Source organism: Hyaena hyaena, unplaced genomic scaffold (assembly GCF_003009895.1).
Source record: "Hyaena hyaena isolate Hyena2069 unplaced genomic scaffold, ASM300989v1 scaffold_1087, whole genome shotgun sequence".
Classification (NCBI taxonomy): domain Eukaryota; kingdom Metazoa; phylum Chordata; class Mammalia; order Carnivora; family Hyaenidae; genus Hyaena; species Hyaena hyaena.
The window spans coordinates 273,647-300,038 of NW_024081700.1; the positions used below are offsets into that span (position 1 = coordinate 273,647).

The 26,392-nt window shown below is 41.6% G+C and overlaps 1 protein-coding gene across 4 annotated transcripts in view; it reads right to left on the bottom strand.

The window, feature by feature from the left end:
- DIP2A (disco interacting protein 2 homolog A) overlaps positions 1-26,392 on the bottom strand; it is a 111,161-nt gene that overhangs the window by 38,301 nt on the left and 46,468 nt on the right. For all 4 annotated transcript variants that reach the window (XM_039222143.1, XM_039222142.1, XM_039222144.1 and 1 more), the window contains exons 6-9: positions 23,136-23,258; positions 12,184-12,303; positions 10,601-10,798; positions 3,066-3,157 (exon numbers count right to left, since the gene is read on the bottom strand). In XM_039222143.1, the coding sequence (XP_039078074.1) occupies positions 3,066-3,157; positions 10,601-10,798; positions 12,184-12,303; positions 23,136-23,258 (533 nt within the window). The remainder of the gene's footprint in view (positions 1-3,065; positions 3,158-10,600; positions 10,799-12,183; positions 12,304-23,135; positions 23,259-26,392) is intronic.

The following is a 26,392-nucleotide window of genomic DNA, read 5'->3' on the forward strand; positions in this document are numbered from 1 at the left end:
CAGCCCAGCACCAACCAGTCTGGCTGTGGGATGGAGACCCGGCCCCGTGCACTCTATCTGGGCAGCAGCCGAAGCTCCCTAGTGAGGCACCCCTCCCCCCCCCCGACCCCCGCATCCAGCAGCCCAGGTGAACCTGCACCAACAGGAAGAGTGGCCTCGGAATAAAATTTTACCTAAAGTACCTTCTGGAAGGTCCCAACAGCAAAGTTTTAGCTGAACAGATCTTTACTCAAGACTTCGGTGTACTCACAGGGAAGGGGGGAGGGCACGGAACACCTCAGCTAAGATCCCTACAGCTCTTGCCTCCTGCAGAGTCCCCTGGGGGGCCTACTGGGTCATCAGGGTGCCACTGTTTAAATCATATGCTCTATTTTATTTATCTTATATTTTTATTTTTATCAAAACATTTTAAAAAGACAGAATTTAAGATGACAAAAGTACTAATAAAAACAACAATACCCATATGCTCCACCCTTCCTCACTCCCCAAGGCAACCACTTAAAAAATATTCTAAGGGTGCCTGGGTGGCTCAGTCAGTTAAACGTCTGACTCTGATTTTGGCTCAGGTCATGATCTCATGGTCGTGAGCTTGGGCTCTGCACTGACAGCATGTAGACTGCTTGGGATTCTCTCTCTGCCCCTCCCTGGCTGGCGCACCAAAATAAACAAATAAACATTTTTAAAAAATCTTACATCTTCCTCTTGCTATTTGCTCTCATATTTTTAAATATTATGCCTATACTGGTATTTTCTATTTTTTGAAAATGTCTCAGTACTGACTGTATTTCCTGGGTGATGAACACTCAGCCCTCTGTGTTCCTGCCTCTTTCTCTTCCCCCATTTCTTAGAACACCTGATAAACTCAGAAGCTATTTATGGAACAAGATTTTTATAAGCCCCAAATCTTGTAATAAGTGTACTTGAAACCATTAAGCGGTAAGTCAGAACAGTGATCTGCTGACACGGGCCCTTGCGACACAAAGCAAGGCTGCTAATAACTCTTCACTTCATAAGACAAAACTCAAGCTACACCTATACTCTCTGCTTGAGGTCTGGAGATCGAGTTTCCAGCAAGTTGATTTGTTGAAAAGGGCAAAGCTCTCCTTCAGAAGTTGATGTTAACAGTGGTTGTACCAGAACTATGACCTATAGCTTTGAGACCGGATGTTTGGCATAAAAACATTTTTAGAGAATTTGTTATAAAGAGTAGTGTTTGTTGACTTTTATAAATTCTATTCCTCGTGGGAAGAGAAATTTGCTAACCACCCCTCATAATTAGCTCATTCACTGTGATCCTATTACTCTTTCATAACCAACCTAACTGCGTGGACTCTCACAAGTCAGGAAGAGTATCTGGAAGTCTCTGTCCCTGCAGGAATCTTTTTCAAGAAAAATAAATTAGTGATTCTTGGATTGATTTTAAAGCACACCATTAATCAGGAATTCTTACATGCTCGTCCTAAAGCACAAGCATTGTTCTCGTACTCATCACACACTTAGAGCTTCGTCCACATCTGCTGATGGTGACTGCCACCACCACCTTTAGGTGCTTTGCTTTCCACATTTCCGCTGGGCGATTCGTTCTGAATTGCTCCACCAGGTATGTGAAATACCTGTCGAAAGTATTTTCTAAGTAATCAACCGCCAGGTAAACTCCTAAGTCTTACCAGATGCGCGGCAGCGAGCCCCCGTCCTAGGGCCTCCGTCCTCCCGGGCCGCCCCGTGCTGCGGCTCCCTCCTGTCCCCTGGGAGCTCAGAGGCTCGTTCCTGTCCTGCTCCACACGCGGTAAGAAGCTCTGCCAGGCTTTGCTGCAGACCCTTCACTTTGAAGCTAACCCTCCAGCTCCAGGATGTCGACCAGCGTTACTACAACCACATAACACTCTCTACTCTCTGTCCTCCTTCCTGTCTGGAACTCCTACTGCCCAGATGCTGGGCCTTCTTGACCAAGTCTAACGTTTGCACGGTTTGTCCTTCCCGCCTTCCAATTCTGAGTCTTCCCTACTAGCATCTTTTTCTTGATTTATGGAGCAATGTGTTCATCTGAGTTCTCCAGGGATACTAATCTAATTATTTTTAATTTCTTTTTTGTTTCTGGCTTTCTTCCAAGTTTCTTTTCTTCTTCCTCCCTCTTTCCCCCCTGCCCTGGCCACCACCCCCGTTTCTTGTTTTTCTCTTCTTTGCCCTTTGGTTGTTCTCTTTCATTCAGATTTCCTTCTTCAAATGTCCTTGGGGACTGGTTCTATTTAAAGAGTGGGCACTCACAGAGCTGCCCGAAATGTACAGTTTCACTGTTGGGTGATGTGACCACGGGCAGCCTCTCTGACTAGGCTTTCTCCCTGCTGGGTGTCCTGTCCTCCATCCTGGGTGCTCTGGTATACCTGCGCTCCTCGCGTCTGGTTCAGTTTGCCTGGAGCGGTGCTGACCAACGGAACTTCCTATGATGATGCAAATGTTCTATCTTCAAGCTATCAAATGTGGTAGCTATTAGCCACGTGTGGTTTATGAGCCCTCGAAACGTGGCTTATGTGACTGGGGAACTAAATTTTTTACTTTATTTAACTCTGGTCAATTTAAATAGCCCCACACGTCTACTGCCAAAAACGCTGGGCAGTATAGTCAGTACAAGGGACAACGTGTCTCTAGCCTCCTTCGTAACCACCTGTGCAGTGAGCTAAGAGGGGCTGCCTGGCAAGAGGGAAGAGAGGAAGAGATGAATAGGGAACACATTGAATTTCAAAGTCAGGTCAACGTTTTCTCATAAAACTTAAGTTTTGGGGACCTAATATTTATTAATAGTTTTATTAAAATAAATTTATATGAAGTCAAAGAGGAAAGAAGTTGAAGAGTCAGCGGCTGGGCAATGAGGAAGAATAAAAGGAACCAGCATCTTATGTACATCGTCATAAACCTTTTCCATATTTAATACTTTTTCTTTGTTGACTTTAAATCCCTTGTGTTAATGCTATAAGTCTAACCAACTGATGGAATACTCATTGCAATGAGACATACTATTAGAGTTTCTGTTTTTGCTCACTCCAATAAGTTATATTCTATTTACTTACTCTGTCTCCAGGTTTAAGTAGTGGTTCATTCTTACTAGTCAGTTTATTAAGTAGAGTATAAGCTAGTTTTAAACTCCGACTCCAAAGTTTGCCTAAAATAAAATAAAAACACTAAGCAATGTAAAATTTAAGAGACTAATAGTTAACATTTTAATGTAGCAACCATAATATCCCATAACATACCATCACTCTATTGTTGGAAATTTAGCTAGTTTCCAACTGGTAACTCTTTTGCACAATGCTGTAATGAACATCGTAGTTTTCTCTTTTAAACAGAACTCATAGATTTATTTTTCTTAATACAAAAATAGAACAGGATTTTATTATAGAAAATTTAGAACATAGAAAAGCTAGCAGAACAAAGTCAGCATTCTTTCAGTTACAGATGCACGCATGCGTGCGCACACACACACACAGACACACACAAGCGTATATACTTATATGCAATTTTCAAGAAATGGGACAATACTGCACTCTGCTTTTTTCAGTCAACATTGCATTCTGAATGCATTTTCATGTCACTAAGTATATCTCAATCACATCTCTTATCAGAGTGGCATATAATTCTTTTAACCTTTATAATTCATGAGGTGGGTCCTATCTCCATCTCTATGTTTTACTCAGGACAGTCTGGGAGATGTCAGTAACCTGTCCAGAGCCACTGACTGCTGGAGTGCTGTGTCTGGCCCTCCAGGACCCAGCCCCTGGTCCCAGGACCCCTCCCCTCTGGCACGCAGTCTCAGTGCAGAGCCCAGCTCTGGTGGATGCTCAACAAAGGACAGCGTCCCCAAGGAAGATGGGAGAGGAAACAAAGAGTCAAGGTCTCTGGGAAGGCAGACTGAGGCCAGGGTGACAATGGGGTTAGGAAGACAAAAAAAAAAACCCTGAGTCCATCCCCAACACCCACAGCAGCCTTGACATGTACCCCTGCCCTGCGATAAGGTATCAAAGAGGTAACACAAAAGTTACAATTTACCCCCCTCAAATTCCTGTGGAGCAACCACATGCAGTTGGAGCAGCCACGCCCTCTGAATAAGCAGTCAAACTTCATTGGAAACAGTCCTATACCTGGACGCAACACTGTGAAGTGAGCGAACTGTGGGACCCGAGAAACAAATGAGAAAAAAAAATATTCAAGTCAAAGCACTGTTGCCTTTGTCTATATAGAAAGGTCAATTCAAGATGTTGATAACTGTAATACATACACGCTTCCAAACTGAATCCAGCTATATAGAGAAAGAATAATGCATCATGACCAGGTCAGTTTATCTCAAGAATGCAAAAAGTGTCAACAGAAAATCAACATAATTTGTCACATTAACCAAGGTGAAAAAAAGTAAAACAATTTAACAATCGTTCAGGATTTTAAATGATTTTTAAAATCCTTCTTAAATTCAGAATAAAAGGAAATTTCTTTAAAGTAATAGAACCTATCTTTAAAAATCCTATGGGAAATATCATAATTAATGGTGAGATATTGACAGCTTTCCCTGCAGAAGTAGAAATAAGTCAAGGACAAAGGCCTTTTTACTGAAAGTCTTAGCCAATGCAGTAAGGAGCAGGTGTAGAGAGAAAGTAAACAGTTTGAAACAAAACTGTTGTTATTTGCAGATGATGTGACTGTGTACATTATGAATCTTTTATATCTGAAATTAGCATGGCTGCCAGACACAACAACGGTGTACAAAGGACTATCTCATTTCTGTATACCAGCAATAAATAGTAAGTAAAAATTTTTAATGATTACAATATGATTAAACAAACATGCCACATACCTAAGAATGTGTTACAAAAGATATGCAGTCTCACCACAAAAAATTATAAAACATTACTGAGATAAAGTGAAGACCTGAATGAACGGAAGGCTATGTTATGTCCATGCAATGGAAGACTCACTAATGCAAAGATGTTAATTTACAAACTGTTCAAAGCAATGATAATCAGAATCTCAACAGGCATGTCTGTGGCACTTGACAAGCTGATCCCAAAGCTGGCACTGAAATACAGGGATGAGAACAGCCGAGATGGTCCTGCAGAAGGAAGCAAGGTTCCTCCATGCATGTCAAGTCTTCTTACAAAGCCATGGTAATTAAGGAAGTGTGGTCCTGGCCAAAGGAAATATATATAACCCAGTGGGCTAAAACAAAGAACCCCCTGGGGCACCTGGGTGGCTTAGTCGGTTAAGCGTCCGACTTTCGCTTAGGTCATGATCTCGCTGTTCGTGGGTTCGGGCCCCGCGTCGGGCTCTGTGCTGACTGCCAGCTCAGAGCCTGGAGCCTGTTTCAGTCTGTGACTCCCTCTCTCTCTGACCCTCCCCTGCTCACACTGTCTCTCTCTCCTAGAAATAAATAAAAACATTAAAAAAAAAAATAAAAAAAATAAATAAATAAAACAAAGAACCCCAACAGACCCCCTGCATGTGGACAAGTCCACCTAGGACACAGGTGCGCTGGAGAAGAGTGGCAGCCCTGTGGGAATGAGAATGGACAGCTGGCTATGCGTCCTGAAAACCTGGCCCGAGACCCATCCCTACACCATATATAAACAGCAGAGCTCTTACAAGATCATACAATAGCTTTATGATCCTGGCAGAGGGCGAGTCCTTGAGAACACAAACAAAAGGTGAAGCTGGGAGGACCTTCTGCTCACTAGACTCCCGTTCGGGAGTAAAGGCCAAAGCACAAAGTGGGAGACACTTGTAGCACATGTCACTGACAAGGACTGGTATCCAGAGCACATAAAAAATTCCCACAAATAACCCGATATAAAAAATGTGCAGGGGCACCTGTGTGGCTCATTCAGTGAACCATCTGACTCTTGATTTTGGTGCGGGTCATGATCAGGTCATGATCTCATGGTTCATGAGTTTGAGCCCCACATAGGGCTTTGTGCTGACGGTGTGGAGCCTGCTGGGGATTCGCTCTCTCTCTCTCTCTCTCTCTCTCTCTGCCTGTCTCCTGCTCATAATCTCTCTCTCAAAATAAATAAACTTAAAAAAATGTTTTTAATGTGTAAAAGATTCAACAGTACTTAACAAAAGAGAAAATCCAAATGATTAAAAAAAAATCCAGGAAAAGATCTCAACCTTCCTAGCCATCAGGAAAATGCAAATTAACACCAAAATGAAATACTCCTATCACAGTCTCACCAGATTAGCTACAATAAGCCTGACAATGATGGGAACAGGTGGGGCTAGCGCACTGATAAGGTAAGCATAAACTTAGCAATGTTATGGCCGACCGATATGTAGATCCTGATATATATTCATTCCTTGACAGAGATCAATGTGTTGCAACTATACACAATAATATGGATGAATCTTAAAAGCATAATGGAAAAAGATTCTGCTTCCAAGTAGGAGAGCGTACTGTGGCAGACTGGGGCTCCTACCTACAAGAATTTAAAAACTGCATAAAATGCAGAAACCATCTGTTGGAGGCAGCGAAGAAAACTAAAGGAGTTAATTCTCCAGAGGGAAAACCCTTGGGGAGGCAAGCTGACCATGTGCAGCTGATTCTTTCAAACGCTGGGCGTGTTTAGGGTCCTGGCACCCACAGGAGACGGAGTATCCACAGCCTTGTGCCTGTGGCGCACTCCCACCGAGGCACAAAGAAATCAGCAGGGCTGCTGGCAGAGGCTGGGAGCTGTGAGAGCACAGCCGGCCTCCCTGTCGGCCATCTACTGAGTCCCGGGCCTGTGACAGTCTTCAGTCCTGACAGGAGGCTGAAAATCCACGTTGAAAACTTCTGAGAAGCAATGTGGAGTTCTTAGTAGTACATGAGATAGAAGCCAGGGCTGGGGAACCCCAGAGGAAAAGCAAACACAGGAGCTCACAGGTGGAGTGAGCCAGCCCTGACACGACTGCAATGACCAGCCACCACGGTACCTGCCGAGAGTAGAGAAGAAGGAACTTCTCTCAGGGAAGGTGACATCATCTGGAGCCTCCACAATTTCTTACACACTATGTCCATCATTCAATCAAAAAACTACTAGGCATCCCAAAAGACAAGTTCCCCAGACTAAAACCAAGAGAAAGTACAGACAAGAGCAGCAGGCCCGGAGGTGACTCGACCCTGGAGCTCGCTGACAAAGACTTTCAGTCGTGGTAAGGAATGTATGGATTCTGGGAAATAAAAGAAAAGATGAAGACAATGCATGGAATGATATAGAATTTTCCTAGAAAATTAGAATAGGAATTAGAATACAGAAATGAAAATTCTAAACTAAAAAGACAATATCTAAATTAAGAATTCATCAGGAATTTCACAATACAATAGAAATTTGAGAAACCAGAATTAGAGAGTTTTAAATTAAGGAAAATAAAAAAATGTCCAAACTGAAGTACAGATGACTCTTGAACAACACAGGTCCACTTACACGTGGATTTTTTTCAATAAATACAGTACTGTAAATCTATTTTTTCTTCCTTATGATTTTCTGGCAGGCTCTGCACTGCCAGCGCAGAGCCCAATGTGGGGCTCAAACTCGCCAACTGAGAGATCATGACCTGAGCCAAAATCAAGAGTCGGATGCTTAACCAACAGGGCCACCCAGGCACCCCATCTTCCTTATGATTTTCATAATAACATTTTCTTTTCTCTAAGTTACTTTAGTGTAAGAATACAGCATATGAAACATATAAAAAATATGTGTTAATTAACTGCCTACGTTATCAGTTAACCTTCTGGCCAACAGTAGATTAATAGGAGTTAAGTTCTGGGACAGTCAAAACTTATACTTAGGTTTTCAACTGTGCAGGGGCTCAGTGCCCCTAACCTCTACATCGTTCAAGAGTCAACTAAATATATAAAAAAGAATACAAAATATAAAAAAAGAACATGAAACCTACACAGGATTCAAAAAAGGTATTAGTGTAACCAAAGCCTGAGAAGAAGAGAGAGAGACCCCAAAAAAATGAATTCAACAGGTAGAGGCAGTCAACAACCACAGTCCTCACAGTGGGCAAGGAGCTCCTACCTTAAACAATTACACACCAATATCTAATGAACACAGATGCAAAGATCCTAAACAACATATTGGTTAAATCAAATCCAGACATTTGTTAAGAAGATATCATAGCCAAGTGGGATTTATTCTAGGAATGCAAGGACTGCTTAACATTTTAAAGTTAATCAGTATAACTCATCAAATTAAGTGGAGAGGAGAGAGACACCATATGATCATCTTCACAGAGCAGAAAAAGTATTCGATAAAACCCAAAGCCATTCATTATTAAAAAAAAAAAAAACAAAACTTCTACTAAACTAGGAATAGAAGGGGACTTATTTAATCTGACAAAGAATTTCTACCACAAAACAAGCAAAAAAACTATGGCAAACATCATACTTCATGACCCAATGCTTTCTACCAAAGATGGAGAAGGAGGCAAGAATGACTGCTATCCAACATCATACTGGCAGTTCTGGCTCATGCAGTGAGCAAGAAAGAGATGAAAGGTGTAGGTATCAGAAAGGCCAAAATAACACTGTTTTCGGTCATAGATGACATGCTTTTGACCACAGGATATCCAAAAGATATATGGACAAATTACTAACAAAAAATTATAAGTTAATTTAACGAGATCACTAGATATAAAATCACCATCTGAGGAAATCAATTGCATTTCTATAAACAAGCACCAATTTCTAACCATTCCATTCCAATAGGAATAAATCTAATGAAAGATGCTCAAGAGCTCTGTACTCAAAAGTATAAAACTTCACTGAGAGAAATTAAATAAGGCCTTGAAATAGTGGGGATACTCCACAGTCATGAACTGGAAGGTTCTGTAATTGTAATAACATCGATTCTCTTCAAACTGAACTACAGAATTGACACAGTGCCAATCAATATCCCAGCAGGAATCTTTCTGGAAACTGACAAACTGATTCTAAAGGTGGCTTAGAAATGCAGCATAGTCAGGAAAACCTTAAGAAACAGTCATAGAGCAGAAGGACGTCTATACCAGACACCAGGACTCACACAGCTACAGCCGTTCAGGGAGCAAGGACAGAAGACAGACTGCGGAAGCGGCACGGAGAGCGGCAGCACACCTGCGCGTGTTTCCACCCGTTACAGACAAGGCAGCCCCATGGGGCCCTGGGCGAAGCAATGCCTCTTCAGTGAAGGGCAGTAGGTCAATCAGACACTCATAGGAGAAGAGAATGGCCCCAATGTCACGCCACACACAAACTAAATTGTACATGAATCATGACACCTCAATATGAAGAGTGAAGCAAGTTCTTCGAGGAAAAGGTAGGAGAATATCTTTGTGACCTTAGGTTTAGCCAAACAGGACAAAAAAGCACTATAACAAGGGGAAAATATAGATAAATTAGGCTAATTAGATTAGGAAATCTCATTTATCTAAAGCTACTAATAAAAGTGTTAAAAGACAGTCCAAAGAGTGGAAGAAGACATTTGCAAAACATACCTGACAAAAGACGTGTATTTGAAACACAAAGAAGAAAACATTTGCAACCAAATAGAAAAATGAGCCAAAGATTTGGAAAGTAGATAAAAGAGAATATTCAAACAGCCAATAAATGTACAAAAAGCATCATTAGCCATCAGAGAAATGCAAATAAACTAGCAAAACAACTTGACAGCACAACAGCTACAGGAAAGGCTAAAACGAAAAACACAGACAATATCAAGTATCGACAAGGACGACAAGGAAACTGAAAGTGCGCAAACTGCCGGCTGGAGTGAAGGCTGCTGCAGCCACTTTGGAAACCGTGGGACGGTGTGTCTAACGCTGCACAAGGCTACTTGCACGTGTACACATTCCCAGCACAAATGACCGCATGTGTTTCACCAACAGACGCACCCAAGAATGTCCATTAACAGCACTGTGCACAACGGCCCCAGGGGAAGCAGTGCACACGTGCCTGACTGTGGAGCACATGCGTCATGTGGGCAAATTCAGACACTGAAGTAACATCCATCAGTGAGAAGAACTACAGCTTCACACCACATCATGGCCGAGTCTCGCCTAATTCCAGACATGAAACTGAGAGACAAGCGAAGCAACGTTCACAGGTATATGACAGTTCACTGCCAGTGTGAGGACGCACGTGCTGGAAGGGACACGGGGCTGGAGACCTAGAGATGCTCTGGAGCCGAGTGCTGGTTACAGGAGTACACTCACTCTGCAAAGAGGCATCAAGCCAGATGCTTCTGATTTGTTACATAAAAACATAATATGGAACCAAAAGATACCCAACACAAAAATACAAAGTTCAAAAGTAGACAAAACTAAATTCCTTTGTTCAGAGATGCATCTATAGATGTGAACCTCGACACCAGAGCAGTGGCCGTCACCACCGGTCAGCGAGTAGTTCCCTCTGCTGGGAGGTAGGACAGTGGTGCAGGCACCTGGAGGGAGCCAATGTTCTACTGTTTTGACAGTGGTGTTGGTTTCTCAGGAATTGCTCTATCGTGTTCGTGAAGCTGTATGCCTGTGTTGTATGACATGACACATGGAACATTTTTACAGCCAAACCAGAGCTCACGTGCTTTCTGCTGACACTTGCCATAGGTGAGGGTGTAGACGGCCTTCCCAGCTGTGTCCAAGGCAGTCAGGCAGGGGGCCTTGGGCTGCATCGTGCCCCAGCGCTGCAAGGCGGCCAGCAGTGACGGTGGCCAGGCAGTGCCCACGGCCAGGGGCTCCCCTTTCAGCACTACCATCTGGCTGCCCTCCGGCTTTGGCTGATTTGGATCCGGTTGCTGCACTATAAGCAAAATCGAAATTTAAAAATTAGCACTTCATAGAACCATCCACACATTCTGTTTTTAAACATTCTCTTAAAAAACACTTGTAAAAAGATTACAATAACTTGTCTAGATTTCCTTATCATTATAGTTGTCACAGACCAACTGACCAAAGGACAGATGGTCATTCATCCTGGACAATGATGGCCACTGGTGACTGTAACCCCCCAGGACAATCCCAGAACAGAAGCGGTGACGTTGAGGCTTTTGTGAGGTTGTGGCCAACCCAAATGACACCTGAGAAGCAGGCGTGGGTCCTGCTTATAAAGGACAGAAGTAAGAAGAGTTGTATTTCAGTCCGCACATGCAAACCACCCATCGCCAGGTTGAAAGAGAAAAATAAAGTAAAATCTATTATGTTTCCTGTGTCCATGTAGCCAACATTTGCCCACGTGTAAGACCTGCCCAGAACAGCATTTATACCACTGAACTCTGCATCTGAAAGGTGTTATCTGATGACAAAGGGGAAAGCTGTGCCCTAAAAGTTGTGTCTGACCCTCAGTGAGGAGACACCTGGTGATGATGGGGGGGTGGACATCGCGCAGCAGAGGTGAGGGGCAGAGGGGCAAGCTGGCTGTGGGTCCCGTGGCTGACACATGTACATGGTTGGCACCTTGTACTAGGCTTTATTTCTGTCCCTTTGCTATAGGTTTATACTTCTTTCTATTTCTTGGTCATTTTCTTTTACAAACAAATCTATATTCTTTTTTCCTAAATGTGTATCTCATTAATAAATGAGAGACTTGATAAATATTTTAAAAAATAAAAAATAATTTAAAAAAATTTTAAAAATTAAAAAAATTAAAAAAAAAATAAATGAGTGACTTGATTTCTGAAAAAAGGGCCAAAACTATGCCAAAAACACACTTTAAAACCATGGGAAGAAAAGTATTTCAGATTTAAAGTTTAAATTAAAAAAATGAAATAATGGGGGCACCCAGCTGGCTCAATCAGTAGAGTGTGCAACTCTCAATCTCAGGGTTGTGAGTTCAAGCCCCATGTTGGGTGTGGAGCCTACTTAAAAAAAATTGAAATAACGTAAATAAAATGAAACCTTAGGAGTATTCTTGTAACCATGTACTAAGCCCTGGATTAGAGGCACAGAAAAACGTTAAGTCCCTTAACTATGAGTGGTATGCTTTTTTCCCTGTTCAAATAAAGCCAGCAGTCACACGTGCTGCTGAATTCACTACGACACATGGTGACCACAAGGGCTGGACACAGGGGAGAGTCATTTCGTTGTGCTGTAATGTCGCAGTGCGACCACGCAGGACGCACATTTGCCCACAGCCCTGGACAGGACAGCCACCCCGTTCAGACACGGAGCCCGCCCGAGATCTCTCACCTTCCAACAGCTCCTCAAAATCATCCACAAAGAACTCCTTCAGGGGAGGGCGCTTCGGCCGCTTCAGGGTGTTGAGAAGCTGCTGGATTTTGGAGGACACTCTGCTGTTCACAGGAACACCTGCCAGGGGAAGGGGGGCAATGAGGCCAGAGCTCGCCGTCCCTCTGGAGACACGATGTGGAGACGGGATCCAGCGACCAACTGCACGAACACGCCGGAACTCATAAATCCAACCAAGCCTGGCCCTGCCGTGCAGCCGCTTTGGAATTCATTAATACATTCAACAAATATTTACTAAAGGCCTTCTAGGCACTAGAACTTTTCTAAGCTAGTGATTTTCAAAGTGGTCCAGAAACCCTTTGTGGGTTCATGAGGCCACCGCCCTCCCTTCCTCGTCACAGCACATGATGAGTCTTCCAGAGGCCCCACATCATGTGAGCCACAGCCGCCTGAACGGGGACAAGGCACAGGGCCCAGGTGCTTCCATCATGCTGGCTGCGAGGGAGACTGGCCACACTGGAAAACAAGCCCATTCTTTGCACCAAATCTTCATTTTAGAAATTCATTCATAAATATGAGGATGTGATGAGTTTCTTAATGCTATTTTTAAATTGATTAATAAATATTTTTTAAATCTTTAGTTTTAACTTCTAATACGATAAACATCAAGAGATTTAAGCCACCCAAACTAAAAGTTCTTTGGTGGCCTCAGTAATTATTAAGAAATGATGTTCTGGGAGATGTAAAGTAGCAATATAACAGAGAAGAGTCTGTGTGTCTGTCCTCAGACAGCTCACCACCTGCTGGGTGAAAGCAAGCAGAAACATGCACGCAGGAACAAGAACAGCGGACAGGGAGGTAAGTGCTCTAAAGTCAACACAGTGGGTGATGGCCAAGGGCAGGGGTCGGCCGCACTGCCGCAGGGGACAGGTAGGCAGGGCCCAGAGCCTCAGACACACCTCGCTGTCCAAGGGCAAGTGTGGCAGCTGATGCCCTGACATCCTTCTACAGCAACCCCGTCCTCTAATCTGAAGCCAGTCAAGTTCTAGAACCAAGAACCGTACTTAGTCATCACCTGTCTAGTCTCCTTTGATCTGGAGCATTTCTTTGTCCTTTAGGGCACTGACATTTTGAAAGAATATAGTTCCTTTGTTTTATTAAGTAGAATATACCTCATTTTGAGTTTGCTTGAGGTTTTCTCAGGATTCAATTGGGGGGCTGCATTCCTGGCTGAAATACTACCCAACTATCATATCCAGATATATGGGACATCCACCTGTCTTCATAGGGACAGATTTTCATCACCCAAAATGCTGTCTGGGTTATACACTGATTGTCACTATTTTTTCTTCTGCAACTAATATGCAATGTGTGAGAAGGCACTTGAAGACCATACAAATATCCTAACCCTCAAAGAACTTTTTCCCTCCATTTAATGGCCATCGGATCATTCTTGCCAGAAGCAATTTTTACTGCAATAGTTGCAAAATTATTTTCCGACTTTAGCACTTCATTTAAATTTACCCATCAACACTCAGCATTCTGTCTGTTACCTATCTCTCTCTCTCTCTCTCTCTCATCAGGAGCGACTCATGGACTGCTCTGTTGTTACAACGCATATAGTTCTTAATATTTTCATGTACAAATTGTCCCAGACTTGGCCAGTGGGATCCTATGTGAGTTGATCTGTGACATGCCCCCATCATTTTTTTAAAGCACTGCCTTACATTCTATCATAAGATGCTTCAGATTCATTTTAGGCTACCCTGCTCCAGCCCTGGAATTAGCTATTTCTCTAAGAAGTCCTCATTCTTCCGTGTAGGAAGATGTTGAAGATCAAGATCTGGCCACTAGGTGTGCTCACTGCCACCACAGGGTTTTTGCCACCTCTGGAATACAGAGCTAGAAAGCACACTATGTATATGGCATGCATGTATTCATGGACACACGACGACCATGCGCATGTGCACACAGAAAACATAAACAGATACGTACTCAAATCTCAGGAACCATGAGTCCACACCAGTACTTCCAACCCCAGTCTGCTCCACAGGTTCTTGCCTTTCCCACTCATATTTGGACTTTCTCCACAGCAGGAACCCTGGCTCCCAATAATATCAACACCTTTGCTCAATACAATCATGTATATAAAATAATTTCTAAGTTGCATAACCTATACTTCTACAAAAAGACAAGCAAGAAATCAAGATTTCAGGGCCCCTGGGGGGCTGGCTCAGTCTGTTAAGTGCCCGACTCTTGATTTTGTCTCAGGTTGTGACCCCACGGTTCGTGGGTTTGGGCCCCACATTGGGTTCCGTGCTGACAGTATGAAGCCTGCTTGGGATTTTCTCTTTCCCTTTCTTTCTCTGCCCTCTTGTCTGTCTGTCTGTCTCTCTCTCAAAAATTTATAAATAAATTAAAAAAAAAAACCAAGAAGATTTCTTTGCTGTTCATTGTTCATACCCAACTTTGTCAAGACTATGGGCATACGGCCCGGTTCTGTGTTCACAGCTTACCTTTTCTGCCTCTCTCCCCATTACCCCCTCAGATGTGGCTATGGTACTTGACAGGAATATGACTGGGGTTATTTTCACTTGCTTTCAGTTTTAGGGGTTTTTTCTCTCTTCCTATATTTCAAGTTTATGCTTTGAATTTTGTATTACACTAACAAACTTCTAAAAGTCAAAACTATATTAAGACAAACTAAAACAAGTGTCACCGAACTTCCACTCACCCACCCACCCCACCTCTGGGGGGACCAGCCTCACTGCTTTCTGGCTTGCCCTCCCAGCGCCCCTGCTACACAGACACACGCTTTGTTACGCTCCCTCGGTTCTCACACAAACGGTGGCGTACCAGAACCGCTCTTCTACTTCCGGCTTTTCCACACAACTGTCTCCTGGAAAGACACCTCATTCCAAGTCATGAAAAGCTTTCTCATTATTTCTGGCATATTCAACCAATTTGTGAGGCTTGGAGAGCTACATAGTTTCCAATATTGTACAACTGTAAGTAGTGCTACAAAGAATTACTTTGTGTACATGTATTTCCTTAGTTTTGGAAATGTGTGTTCAGGGTAAATTCCCACGTTGGCCCCGCTGGATCCAAACGTAAGTACCTATATATATTTTACCAATTTCTATTCCAAAGAGGTTTAACTAACCAACAGTATTTCTGTAATTATATATATATAAAAAAAAGGCTGAACATGATGTTCAAGAGTTATTTTTATTTTTATTTTTTTTAATTATTTTTTAAATGTTTTTTATTTATTTCTAGGAGAGAGAGAGAGACAGCGTGAGCAGGGGAGGGTCAGAGAGAGAGGGGGTCACAGACTGAAACAGGCTCCAGGCTCTGAGCTGGCAGTCAGCACAGAGCCCGACGCGGGGCCCGAACCCATGAACCGCGAGATCATGACCTAAGCGAAAGTCGGACGCTTAACCGACTAAGCCACCCAGGCGCCCCGTCAAGAGTTATTTTTAGATCTTCTTATGAATTGGCTGTTCATATTTTTTGCCCATTTTCCTATACTAGGAGTTGGCAAATTTTTCTTAAAGAGCTAGATAGGAAACATTCGGGCAGTGGGCACAGTCTTGGTTGCAAATACCCTACTCTGCCATTCTGGGGCAAAAGCAGCATAGATGACATGGGAATGGGTAGGCATGGCCATGTCCCAGTAAAACCTTATTTGCCAAAGCAGGATGCCAGTCCATATGTCATAGTTTGCTGACTGGCAATTCATAGGATTTAGGGTATTCTCCTCCTATTTTGAAAAGTCTGTTTTATATTAGAAATATCAGACCTCTATCACTCACACTGTAAATAGTTACTCCTAGTCTGTCAATTCTTGTGACTCTCTATGGGGATATTTTCTTTACGGAGATATTTTCGTAAAGACTTTTTTTTTTTTTTTTTTTTTTAGCTTCGAGGCATCTGGGTGGCTCAGTTGGTTAAGCGTCCAACTCTTGATTTCAGCTCAGGTCATGATCTCATGGTTCATGGGTTCGAGCACTGTGTCGGGCTCTGTGCTGACAGCTCAGAACCTGGAGCCTGCTTGGGATTTCCTCTCTCTTAGTACCTCCCCTGCTCACATATGTGCTCTCTCACTCAAAAAAAAAAAAAAAAGGCAGGAAATCAAATTCATATTACAGATAAAATTATGCATGATAACCAAGTAGGGTTTATCCTGAGACTATACCTTTGGTTTAACATTCAAAAATTAAATTAAATTTAGAAAGCCTTTACCTATAACCAGGTTAAAGAAAATTCATCAATTTTTTTCCTTTTATTCTTCACTCTTTTGTTTAGATATCGGATTCTTTTTGGGTTTGCCTTTTTTCAATGGTGTGGGGGAAAGAATCTAAGGTTAACTTTTCCCAACTAGCTTTCAATGGTCCCAGTAACATTGACTAAAAAGATGATCTTTGCCACATTGAGGCAGTATAATATTATGTGAAGGCATAGAGTGATGACGTAAAGATGCATACTGTAAATCATACAGAAACCACTAACAAGAGAGAAAGAGAGAGAAAGAGAATAGAACATAAACCAAAAGAAATGAGGAAAGGGAATGAAATTAACAGATGTGCGAAACAGAAAATAGAGCAGGATCATAGATTTAAAACCAACCAAATAGCTAATTAAAACTGACTATAAATGGTCCAAAGACTCCACTGAAGTAAATGGTTGTCTGCTTAGAGAAAGTGCAAGGATGAATAAAACACTAATTATAAGAAATACATTTTAAGTTAAAAGGTAGGGTAAAAGTAAAAGGATAAAAAGATTTGTCATGTAACTAATACTAGTAGAATAGCTGAAGGCAGCCATAATAATAACAAAGAAAATTTCAGAATAAGAAATATCACAAAGGATCATTTTATAATGATAAAGCAGCCAATTCATCAAGACATAACAATTTTAAATATGTATGCACGTAATGACAGAACTTCAAAATACACAAAACACAAAGTGACAGATCTAAAGGAACAGACAATCCACAATTATAGTTGGAAATTCAATACCCCTTTCAGCAAGTTATAGAGAAAGTATGCAGAAAATCCGTAAGGCTAGAGAAGACTCAAACTAAAATATCAACCAACTGGATATAACGTTCATTCACAGGAAAGTTACCCAACAACATTATTTTCAAGTATAACACTCATAGCAACAGACCATGTTCTAGGCCATTAAAGTTTCAATATATTTAGAAGGAGTTGAGTTATACAATATATATAAGAGATATATACCTGAAATATTTGGAAATCTGTTGAAATTAAACAACATACTTCTAAATAAATCATGGGTCAAAATGGAAAGCATGAGAGAATTTTTTAAATATCTAGAATTTTATTTTATTTATTTATTTTTTAAATATTTTATTTATTTCTAGGAGAGAGAGAGAGAGAGACAGCGTGAGCAGGGGAGGGTCAGAGAGAGAGGGAATCACAGACTGAAACAGGCTCCAGGCTCTGAGCTGGCAGTCAGCACAGAGCCCGACGCGGGGCTCGAACCCACGAACCGCGAGATCACGACCTAAGCGAAAGTCAGACGCTTAACCGACTAAGCCACCCAGGCGCCCCTAGAATTTTATTTTATTTTATTTATTTTTGAGACAGAGAGACAGAACATGAGTGGGGGAGGGGCAGAGAGAGAAGGAGACACAGAATCTGAAACAGGTTCCAGGCTCTGAGCTGCCAGCACACAATCCAATACAGGGCTTGAACCCACAAACCACGAGATCATGACCTGAGCCGAAGTCGGATGCTTAACCAACTGAGCCCCCAGGCACACCTAGAATTGAATTTTAAAAAGGAAAAGAACGTATCAAAATATGTGAGATACTAAAAGAGCTCTCAGAAGGATATTTATAGTTTTAAATACTTTCATTAGGAAACAAGAAAGGTCTAAACTCAATGATCTAAGAGTCAGGAAAAAGGAAAAGGAAAGTAAACTGAAAATAAGTAGAAAAAAGGAAGGAATAAATATAAGATTAGAAATAAACATAATAGAAAAAAATAATTAAACCCAAACTGGTTCTTTGAAAGATAAATAAAAGTCAATGAACTTTCTAGCTAGAATGATCAAGAAAAAAAGACAGAGAGCACTGGGGCATCTGGCTGGCTCAGTTGATAGAGCATGAGACTTTCAATCTCAAGGTCATGAGTTCAAGCTCTACCATGGGCATGGGGCCTATTTAAAAAGAGAGAGAGAGAGAAAAGACACTAATTACTAATACCAGAAATAAAAGAAGGGACAGCACCACCAATTCATATACCTCAGAGAATAATAAAAGAATATTATGAACAAATTATGCCTAAATTGGAGAGCATAGATGAAATGAACAAGTTCCTTCAAAGACACAAAACTGATTCAAGAATAGAAAAATTCATGTTTTCTGATTAGAAATTAGAAGAAGGAGGAACATTTATCAATTCATTTTGAGGTGAGCATTATCCTGATACCAAGACCAGACAAAGATATTACAAGAAAAAAATAAAACCAAAACGACAGGCTACTATGTATCTTGAACAGACACAAAATCCTTAATAAAAAATATTAGCAAATCAGGGTGCCTGGGTGGCTCAGTCAGTTAAGTGTTTGACTCCTGATTTCAGCTCAGGTCCATGATCTCATAGTTCATGAGAAATGAGCCTCACATCGGGCTCTGCACTGACAGCACGGAGCCTGCTTGGGAGTCTCTCTCTCTCTGTCTCTCCCCCACTTACACACATGCTCTCTCTCTCTCTCTCTCTCTCTCACTCAAAAAAAAAAAAAATTAAAAATGTTAGCAAATCAAATCCATGATACAGAAAAAAATTATGCATGATAATCAAGTAGGGTTTATCCTGAGAATATAACTTTGGTTTAACATTCAAAAATCAATGAAATTTACTACACCATTGAAATTCAAACATTAATGAAATTTACTACATCCATGGAACAAACTACAAACTATGAAAGAAAAACCACATGTGATTTTAATAGATTTAAAAAATCATTTAACTAAAGCCATGATAAAAATTTTCAGGAAATCAGGGAAAAAGCGTTCTTTTTTTTTTTTTTTTTTTTTTTAATGTTTTATTTATTTACTTCTAGGAGAGAGAGAGACAGCATGAACAGGGGAGGGTCAGAGAGAGAGGGAGTGACAGACTCTGAAACAGGCTCCAGGCTCTGAGCTGGCAGTCAGCACAGAGCCTGACACGGGGCTCGAACCCACGAACCGCGAGATCATGACCTGAGCGAAAGTCAGATGCCTAACCGACTAAGCCACCTGGGCGCCCCGAAAAAAGGGAACTTTCTAATGAAGAGCACCCACGATTAACGTCACAATTGAAACATGAAAACGTGGATGCTTTCCCCTTACAGTTGGAAACAAGGCAAGTCATATTCACTTTCAACATTTCTTACTGACACAACTGGAAATCTTACACACATTGCAATAAAGCCAGAAAAATAAATGTTCCTAAAGACAAATAATTTGTAAAGAACATTAAAAACATATTCATACACAATATGGTCAAACATAGAATCTTAAGGAATCTACCAAAAAAAACTACTGGAACTAATAAGAACACAACCAAAATACAATACAAAAACCAAATGCATTTCTATAGACTGGTAATAAACTACTGTAAAATTTAAAATACTATCTACAATAGTGTGAAAAAATATAACCTATTTCGGAATAATTTTAACAAAATAGGTACAATACCTGTATATTAAATGTTACAAAACAATGCTGTTAAAGTTTTTATAAGAGCCAAATAAATGGAGAGATATACTGTATTTATCAACTGAAATATATACTATTAAGATGCTAATTCTCTCCAAAGTGATCTACAGAGTCAATAAAATATCAATCAAGATCCTGCAGGAATTTTGGTAGAAACATTTAAAAATATATATCCAAATGCAAAGGAGCTGAAATAGCCAAAGCAAATTTTAAAATGAAAAGTTAAAGTTTGAAGACAAACTGCATGATTTCAAGATCTGTTATAAAAGCACAGTAACCATGATGGTGTGGTACTGGTGTAAGGATGGACAAACACACCACAGGGCAGCAGAGAGAGCCAGGAACAGATCTTTCTCGTGTATGGTCCGCCAATTTTCATAAGAGATGCCAACGGACCTCAGTGGGGACAGAATGGGCTTTAGAACAAATGAGGCCGAAACAGCTGGACATCCACATGCAAAAACAAGGCTCTGATTCATACCTTGTACTTATATTAAAATTAACTCAAAATGGACCAGACATCTACATATAAGACCTAAAGCTATAAAATTCTAGGAGAAAACATAGAAAACCTTTATGACTTTGGGTTAGGAAAATATATCTTAGAAATGACACAAAAGTAGGATCTATAAAAGAAAACACAGGTGAACTGGACTTCATAAAATTAGTAATTTCTACTCTTTGAGAGTCATTATTAAGAGAATTTAAAAAAACGCAAGCCACAGGCTGTGAGAAAATCCAAATTACATACCTGATAAAGAACTTGAATCTAGAACATATAAAGAACTCTCAAAATTTACCAAGAAAACATCACAGAAAAAAAATAAGCAAAAGATCTGAACAGATGCTTCTAAAAAGACATACAGATCGCAAACAAACACATGAAAAGATGCTCCACTTCCTCAGTGTTTAGGGAGATGCTAATTAACACTACAATCAGACACCTCCACACACCCAGAAGGGTGGTTAAAACTAACAGGCCAATAATCCCAGCTGCAGGCAAGGATGTAGAGGAGCCAGAACTCTCATCACCCATGATGCGAATGTGAAATGGTACAACCACTTTGGAAACCCGTTTGGTAATTTCTTAGAAAGTTAAGCATAAATCTACTATATGATCCAACCATTCTTTTTTTTTTTTTTTTTTTATGTCTGGAAAGTTCTTTATTCCACCTTTGTTTTTGTTATGATCCAACCATTCTATTTGTAGGTATTGACCCAAAAGAAATGAAAGAATACTTCTACACAAAAACTTGTATAAGAATACTCATAGTTTTATTTGTAATAGCCAGAAACTTGAGGCAACCCAAATATCTATCAACAGGTGGACAGATAAAGTGTGGTACATCCATAAAATGAAATACTACTTATCAGTAAAAGGTACGACCTATTGATACATCCAAAAACATGAACATATCTCAAAATACTTATGTAGAGTGGCAGAAGCCACATAACAAAAATTAAAAACTGCATGATTCGATTTATATAAAATTCCAAAAAATGAAAACTGATTTATAGTGTCAGGAAATAAATCAGTGGTTGCCTAAAGCATGGCAGAAGCCAAAATGAGTAGAAGGGAGGTATTACAAAAGAACACAAGGAAACTTTCAGGAATGCTGGATGTGTTTACTATCTTGATCACAGGCATGGTGTCACCGGTATATACAAATTTTAAAACTTATAAAATTAGGGATACATGGGAGGCTCAGTTGATTAAGGGCCCGACTCCTGATTTCAGTTCAGGTCATGATCATGATTTGTCAGTTTGAGTCCCATGTCGGGCTCTGCACTGACAGCATGGAACCTACATGGGATTCTCTCTCTCCCCCTCTCCCTGCCCCTCCCCTACCTCATTTTCTCTCTCTCTTTCTCTCTCCGCCCACAAAATAAACTTTTAAAAAAAATTTTAAACAATAAAACTTATAAAATTGTATCCTTCAAGTATGTGCAGTTGATGACATGACAATTATAATTCAACTAAGCTCCTGAACTTTTAAAAAAAAATTTTTAATGTTTATTTATTTTTGAGAGAGAGAGAGAGACAGTGTGAGCAGGGGAGGGGTAGAAAGAGAGGGAGACACAGATTCTAAAGCAGGCTCCAGGCTCTGAGCTGTCAGCACAGAGCCCGACGCGGGGCCTGAACCCACAGACTATGAGATCATGACCAGAGCTGAAGTCAGACACGTAAACAACTGAGCCACCCAGGCTCCCCTAAGCTCTTGAACTTTTTCTTTTTTTTTTTTTTAAATATGAGACTCTTTTTAAAAAAATTTTTTTAATGTTTATTTCATTTTGAGAGAGAGACAGACAGAATGTGAATGGGGGAAGGGCAGAAAGAGAGGGAGACACAGAATCTGAAACAGGCTCCAGGCTCTGAGCCCGACTCAGGACTCAAACTCACAGACTATGAGATCATGACCTGAGCCAAAGTCGGTCGTCTAACCGACTGAGCCACCCAGGCGCCCCGCTCTTGAACTTTTAAAAACTATAATCAAATTTAAAAAAAAATCTATGGCTGTACCCAACAGCCAGCTTCATGTTGACTCAGTATTTTCCTGTTGCATCTGGGTAAGGAGGTAAAAGACCTTGACAAAATTTGATCTATTACTTAGGAGTATCCAAACATGTATTGAAGCCTTATCTAAGATCCCCCGGAGTTTTCTGCAATTCAAATCTGATACACTGGGGGAAAAAACTTCACATGATTTTGATAAAAGACATTGGAAACTGTTTCAAAAGGAAATGGTGTAAATGAGGACGCTGTGAAGATCACGGTCTTTCTGACCTGCACGTCTGAAACCCTGACTTCTGCGGCGCCCGTTTCTCAGACTGTGTGCACGGGGCCACAGGCACTGGCGTGTCAGGCCAGGCTGCTCTCACACTGAGGCCGCACAGAGTCCAACAGAGGGGCTGCCATGGCCTCGCGTTCCCCTGTTTTAGAGACCCGAACTCCTTGGGCACCGGTTTAAATGTGGAGGCTTTCTCCTCCCTGCTCTTCTTGTTCCCTATCCGCCCAACTCCAGGGGCTCTGGACTGTTCCTCCCCTGCCGCTCTCTGCGGTAACAGCCAGCACACAGCCGGCCTCAGTTCACACGCGCTGAAGGGCAGTAACTGGCGGCTGGCTCAGGCTTGCTAAAGCAAATCCACTAAAGCGACATTCACTAGCTGAAGAGACAGCCTGTGCTCCGCTGCTCACGAGGAGAAAGAGAGGCATGCTCACCCCCTGCGGTCTCCAGGACGCTGCCGCTGTAGCCCCGAGGGACGCCTCTCACAGAAGCCAGCTGCGGACGCTCACAGTGCGACACGAGACCCGTGGTGACATCGGGAGGGGCAGGGTGCAGATCTGCTTTGGAAAAACAAACCCCAAATAAAAGTGGCTGTTAAGCTCCTCTTTAAACCGCAATGAGCTAAAGTTTCACTAGCTGAGCTCGAAGCAAGGGATGTGGTATTCCGATTAATTTTTTTTCTGGTTGACCAAGAAGCAACAGGACCCTGTGAACTCTGATCTCCCAGGCACGGCCCATGGAAGGCTGTGTCCCGTGCGCTGCTTGGTTCCCGGAGGAACCTCAGCCAGAACACCCAACGACAGTGCACTGGCAGGCGCGGGCGAACCTGCCCTTCACAGCTGCCTGCAATGAGTTACTTAGAAATTTCAATGAACTGAAGACTGATGGGTGTGGGGGGGAGGGGAGATGGGCATGGAGGAGGGCACTTGTGGGGATGAGCACTGGGTGTTATATGGAAACCAACTGGACAATAAACTATTTGTAAAAAATAAAATAAAATAAAATAAAATAAAATTTCTATTTAAAAAAAAGAAATTTCAATGAAGCAGAAACACATTTTAAATCAATTGTCATTGGACCATTTTTGTTGTATTAGGAAAAAAATAGCCAGGTTCCAAAAACTATCCCTCACTTCCCCCAGGAAGTATGTTAAATGCCACAAAGACAAAGACCTTTAGAGGCTTCAAAGAATAAGCCTACAAAGATAAAAATTATCCCCGACGCTAGGTCAACACACCTCACTATTAGGACCTCAGTCAAGTTCTCAGAGCAGAAGGCATTAATATCACGGTTAAAGACAAATGACGTTAGACTGTAGAAATGTTTAAAATCACTCCCCATTGTCGGAATGCACATTTTGGGGTCGGATCTTTATCATATAGCACCTGTATCTGTTGGAACACCGGCTGGCTGCAGGCGGCTGAGGCGTGAGCATGAGTGTGCCCCACTCTGGTGCTTCTGACCTTTCAGCTCCTATCGTTTACCTATCCTTTCACTTCCCAGGCAGAATGCAAACTAAAATCTTTTGTAAATATGTAGAAAGATGAAATTATATGGAAGCAAACCCCAAACTCATGATTTACACAGTGGAAAAAACCATTTGGAAAAATCCAATTTAATGACAGAGTTGTCACAATCCTTGAAAAAGCATGATGTCGATGAAATTACCATTTTAAAGTTTGCCTATCACCAAGTTCTTTCCATATAGAAAGAAATTTCCCTACTCTTCCAAGTCTAGCAAAAAGAATACATGATTTTAACATTATTCATGAAGAAAGGCATAAATGGTAATCTTAACTACAAAGCAGTTTTAAAATCACCACATAAAAATAAACAACATTCAAAATAAAAATGAACTACTATAGGGGCGCATGGGTGACTCAGTCGGTTAAGCATCCCAAGCATCCGACTCTGGCTCCGGTCATGATCTCACGGTTCATGGGTTCGAGCCTGTGTCAGGCTCTGTGCTGACGGTTCAGAGCCTGGAGCCTGCTTTGGATTCTGTGTCCATCTCTGTCTGCCCCTCCCCTGTTCATACTCTCTGTGTCTCTCTCTCAAAAATAAATAACATTAAAAAAATTCTTTTAATGAACTACTATGACTGGAAGTATTACTTTTAAATATAGATATTTATAACTATATATAACTATAATCCAATGTTTTATGGATTTGATTTCCTTACTCTATGTCTAAAGATGACATATTTTTAAAAATTAGCTTTACCTAATATATTGTACCTCAATTTTTTTTTTTTACCTAATACATTCTTCTTTTTGTATCTCTTTCCTTAGCCCAACTGAAGAACTCTCCAGTGCTAAAAACTAAAAGGATGATTTTTATAATAACAGAGGGAAGGTGAGTATTTTTGGATTTAGGAACTCAAGTCCACTATATCCAGAAATCATTTAGTATATGAAGGCTACAATCCACAGTTAAGATTTTTAAAATTTACGAGAATTGATCACACAATGTGTATGTGAGAGACCATGTGAGTGGGATGGGAGAAAAGAGGCCACACCTGGCGAAGTCAGGGGTCTTGCATCCACAGTGGTAACACATCTCCCTGGAAACCTTCCCACCCAGGGCCTTTCACAGAACGCACACACCTTACGGCTAAGTGCTTTGTTAAAAGACCCCCCACAACTGCTGGGAAGTCGAGGGCTCCCAGTTACACATTTTGAACTGTGGCCAGTTTATCACGCTAGATACACTTTTATCTCCGACCCATCAGGAAGCAGGGTTTACAACAGCTCAGTAATGGCTAATATAGTTTTACCTTCCTACACCCTCTCACAGAGAACAGAGGATCAGGAAGCAGGAATAAGATAAGAGAACATTCAAAAACTACTGTTTTTCTCACATTGGAGATACCTGTGTAGTTTCAATAAGTCAAAGCACCATGACAAACAGAGAAAAAAAATGTGTCAGTGCGAAAGCTGTTTTTCAAGCTATCTCCTGAGAACCTCCTTGAGGAAGGGTGCGCAGGGCGTCCAGGACAGCTGCCTGAACAGCTGAGTCGGCTGTTTCCCAAAGGGTCCTTTTCTCTGGGGCAGAGCCCCAGCTGCTGCCACGCAGTGGCCTTGACAGCTGCCTCTCTGTGTGCCAGAAGCAGAATGAGGTGTCGTGGATTCTCATCGAAGGCTATATCATGGTTAGAAGAAGCAAGCTCAAGAGAAATGTGCAGATTTCCTGCACTGACTCAACAAATACAAAGTGAAGAGCATCAGTGGCGTGTCCACAGAGGATGCTGAGACGTCATCCAGTTTACTCCCAGCCCAGCCAGAGGACCAGGATTTCACACCAAGGCAGCTCAGGCCCTGAGCCCACACCTACCGGGGCAGGGGGGACCACACCAAAAACAGTACCCTATCATGGGTGCATGGCTGGTGCACCATTCCAGTTTTAGCAGAACAGCTAACAGCAAAGAAAATGAACAGGAATCAAGAAAACTGCATCAGCCCTGGCTTCACTGCTAGGCCAGCTGTGTGAGCTCAGGCAAGTTACAAAGAACCTGACTTTCTGTCTTCCCTGCACATCTAGAAAAGAGGGGGTGCTGAGAAGGGTTGCAAAGTTAATTGCAACAACACAGCAACTGACAGCACCACGTGAGGAATATACTGTTGTTAAGGTACCAGCTGCACATGCCAGCTCGTCGTTGTTTAGAAAACAGGATTTCAAATGATGAAAGGTT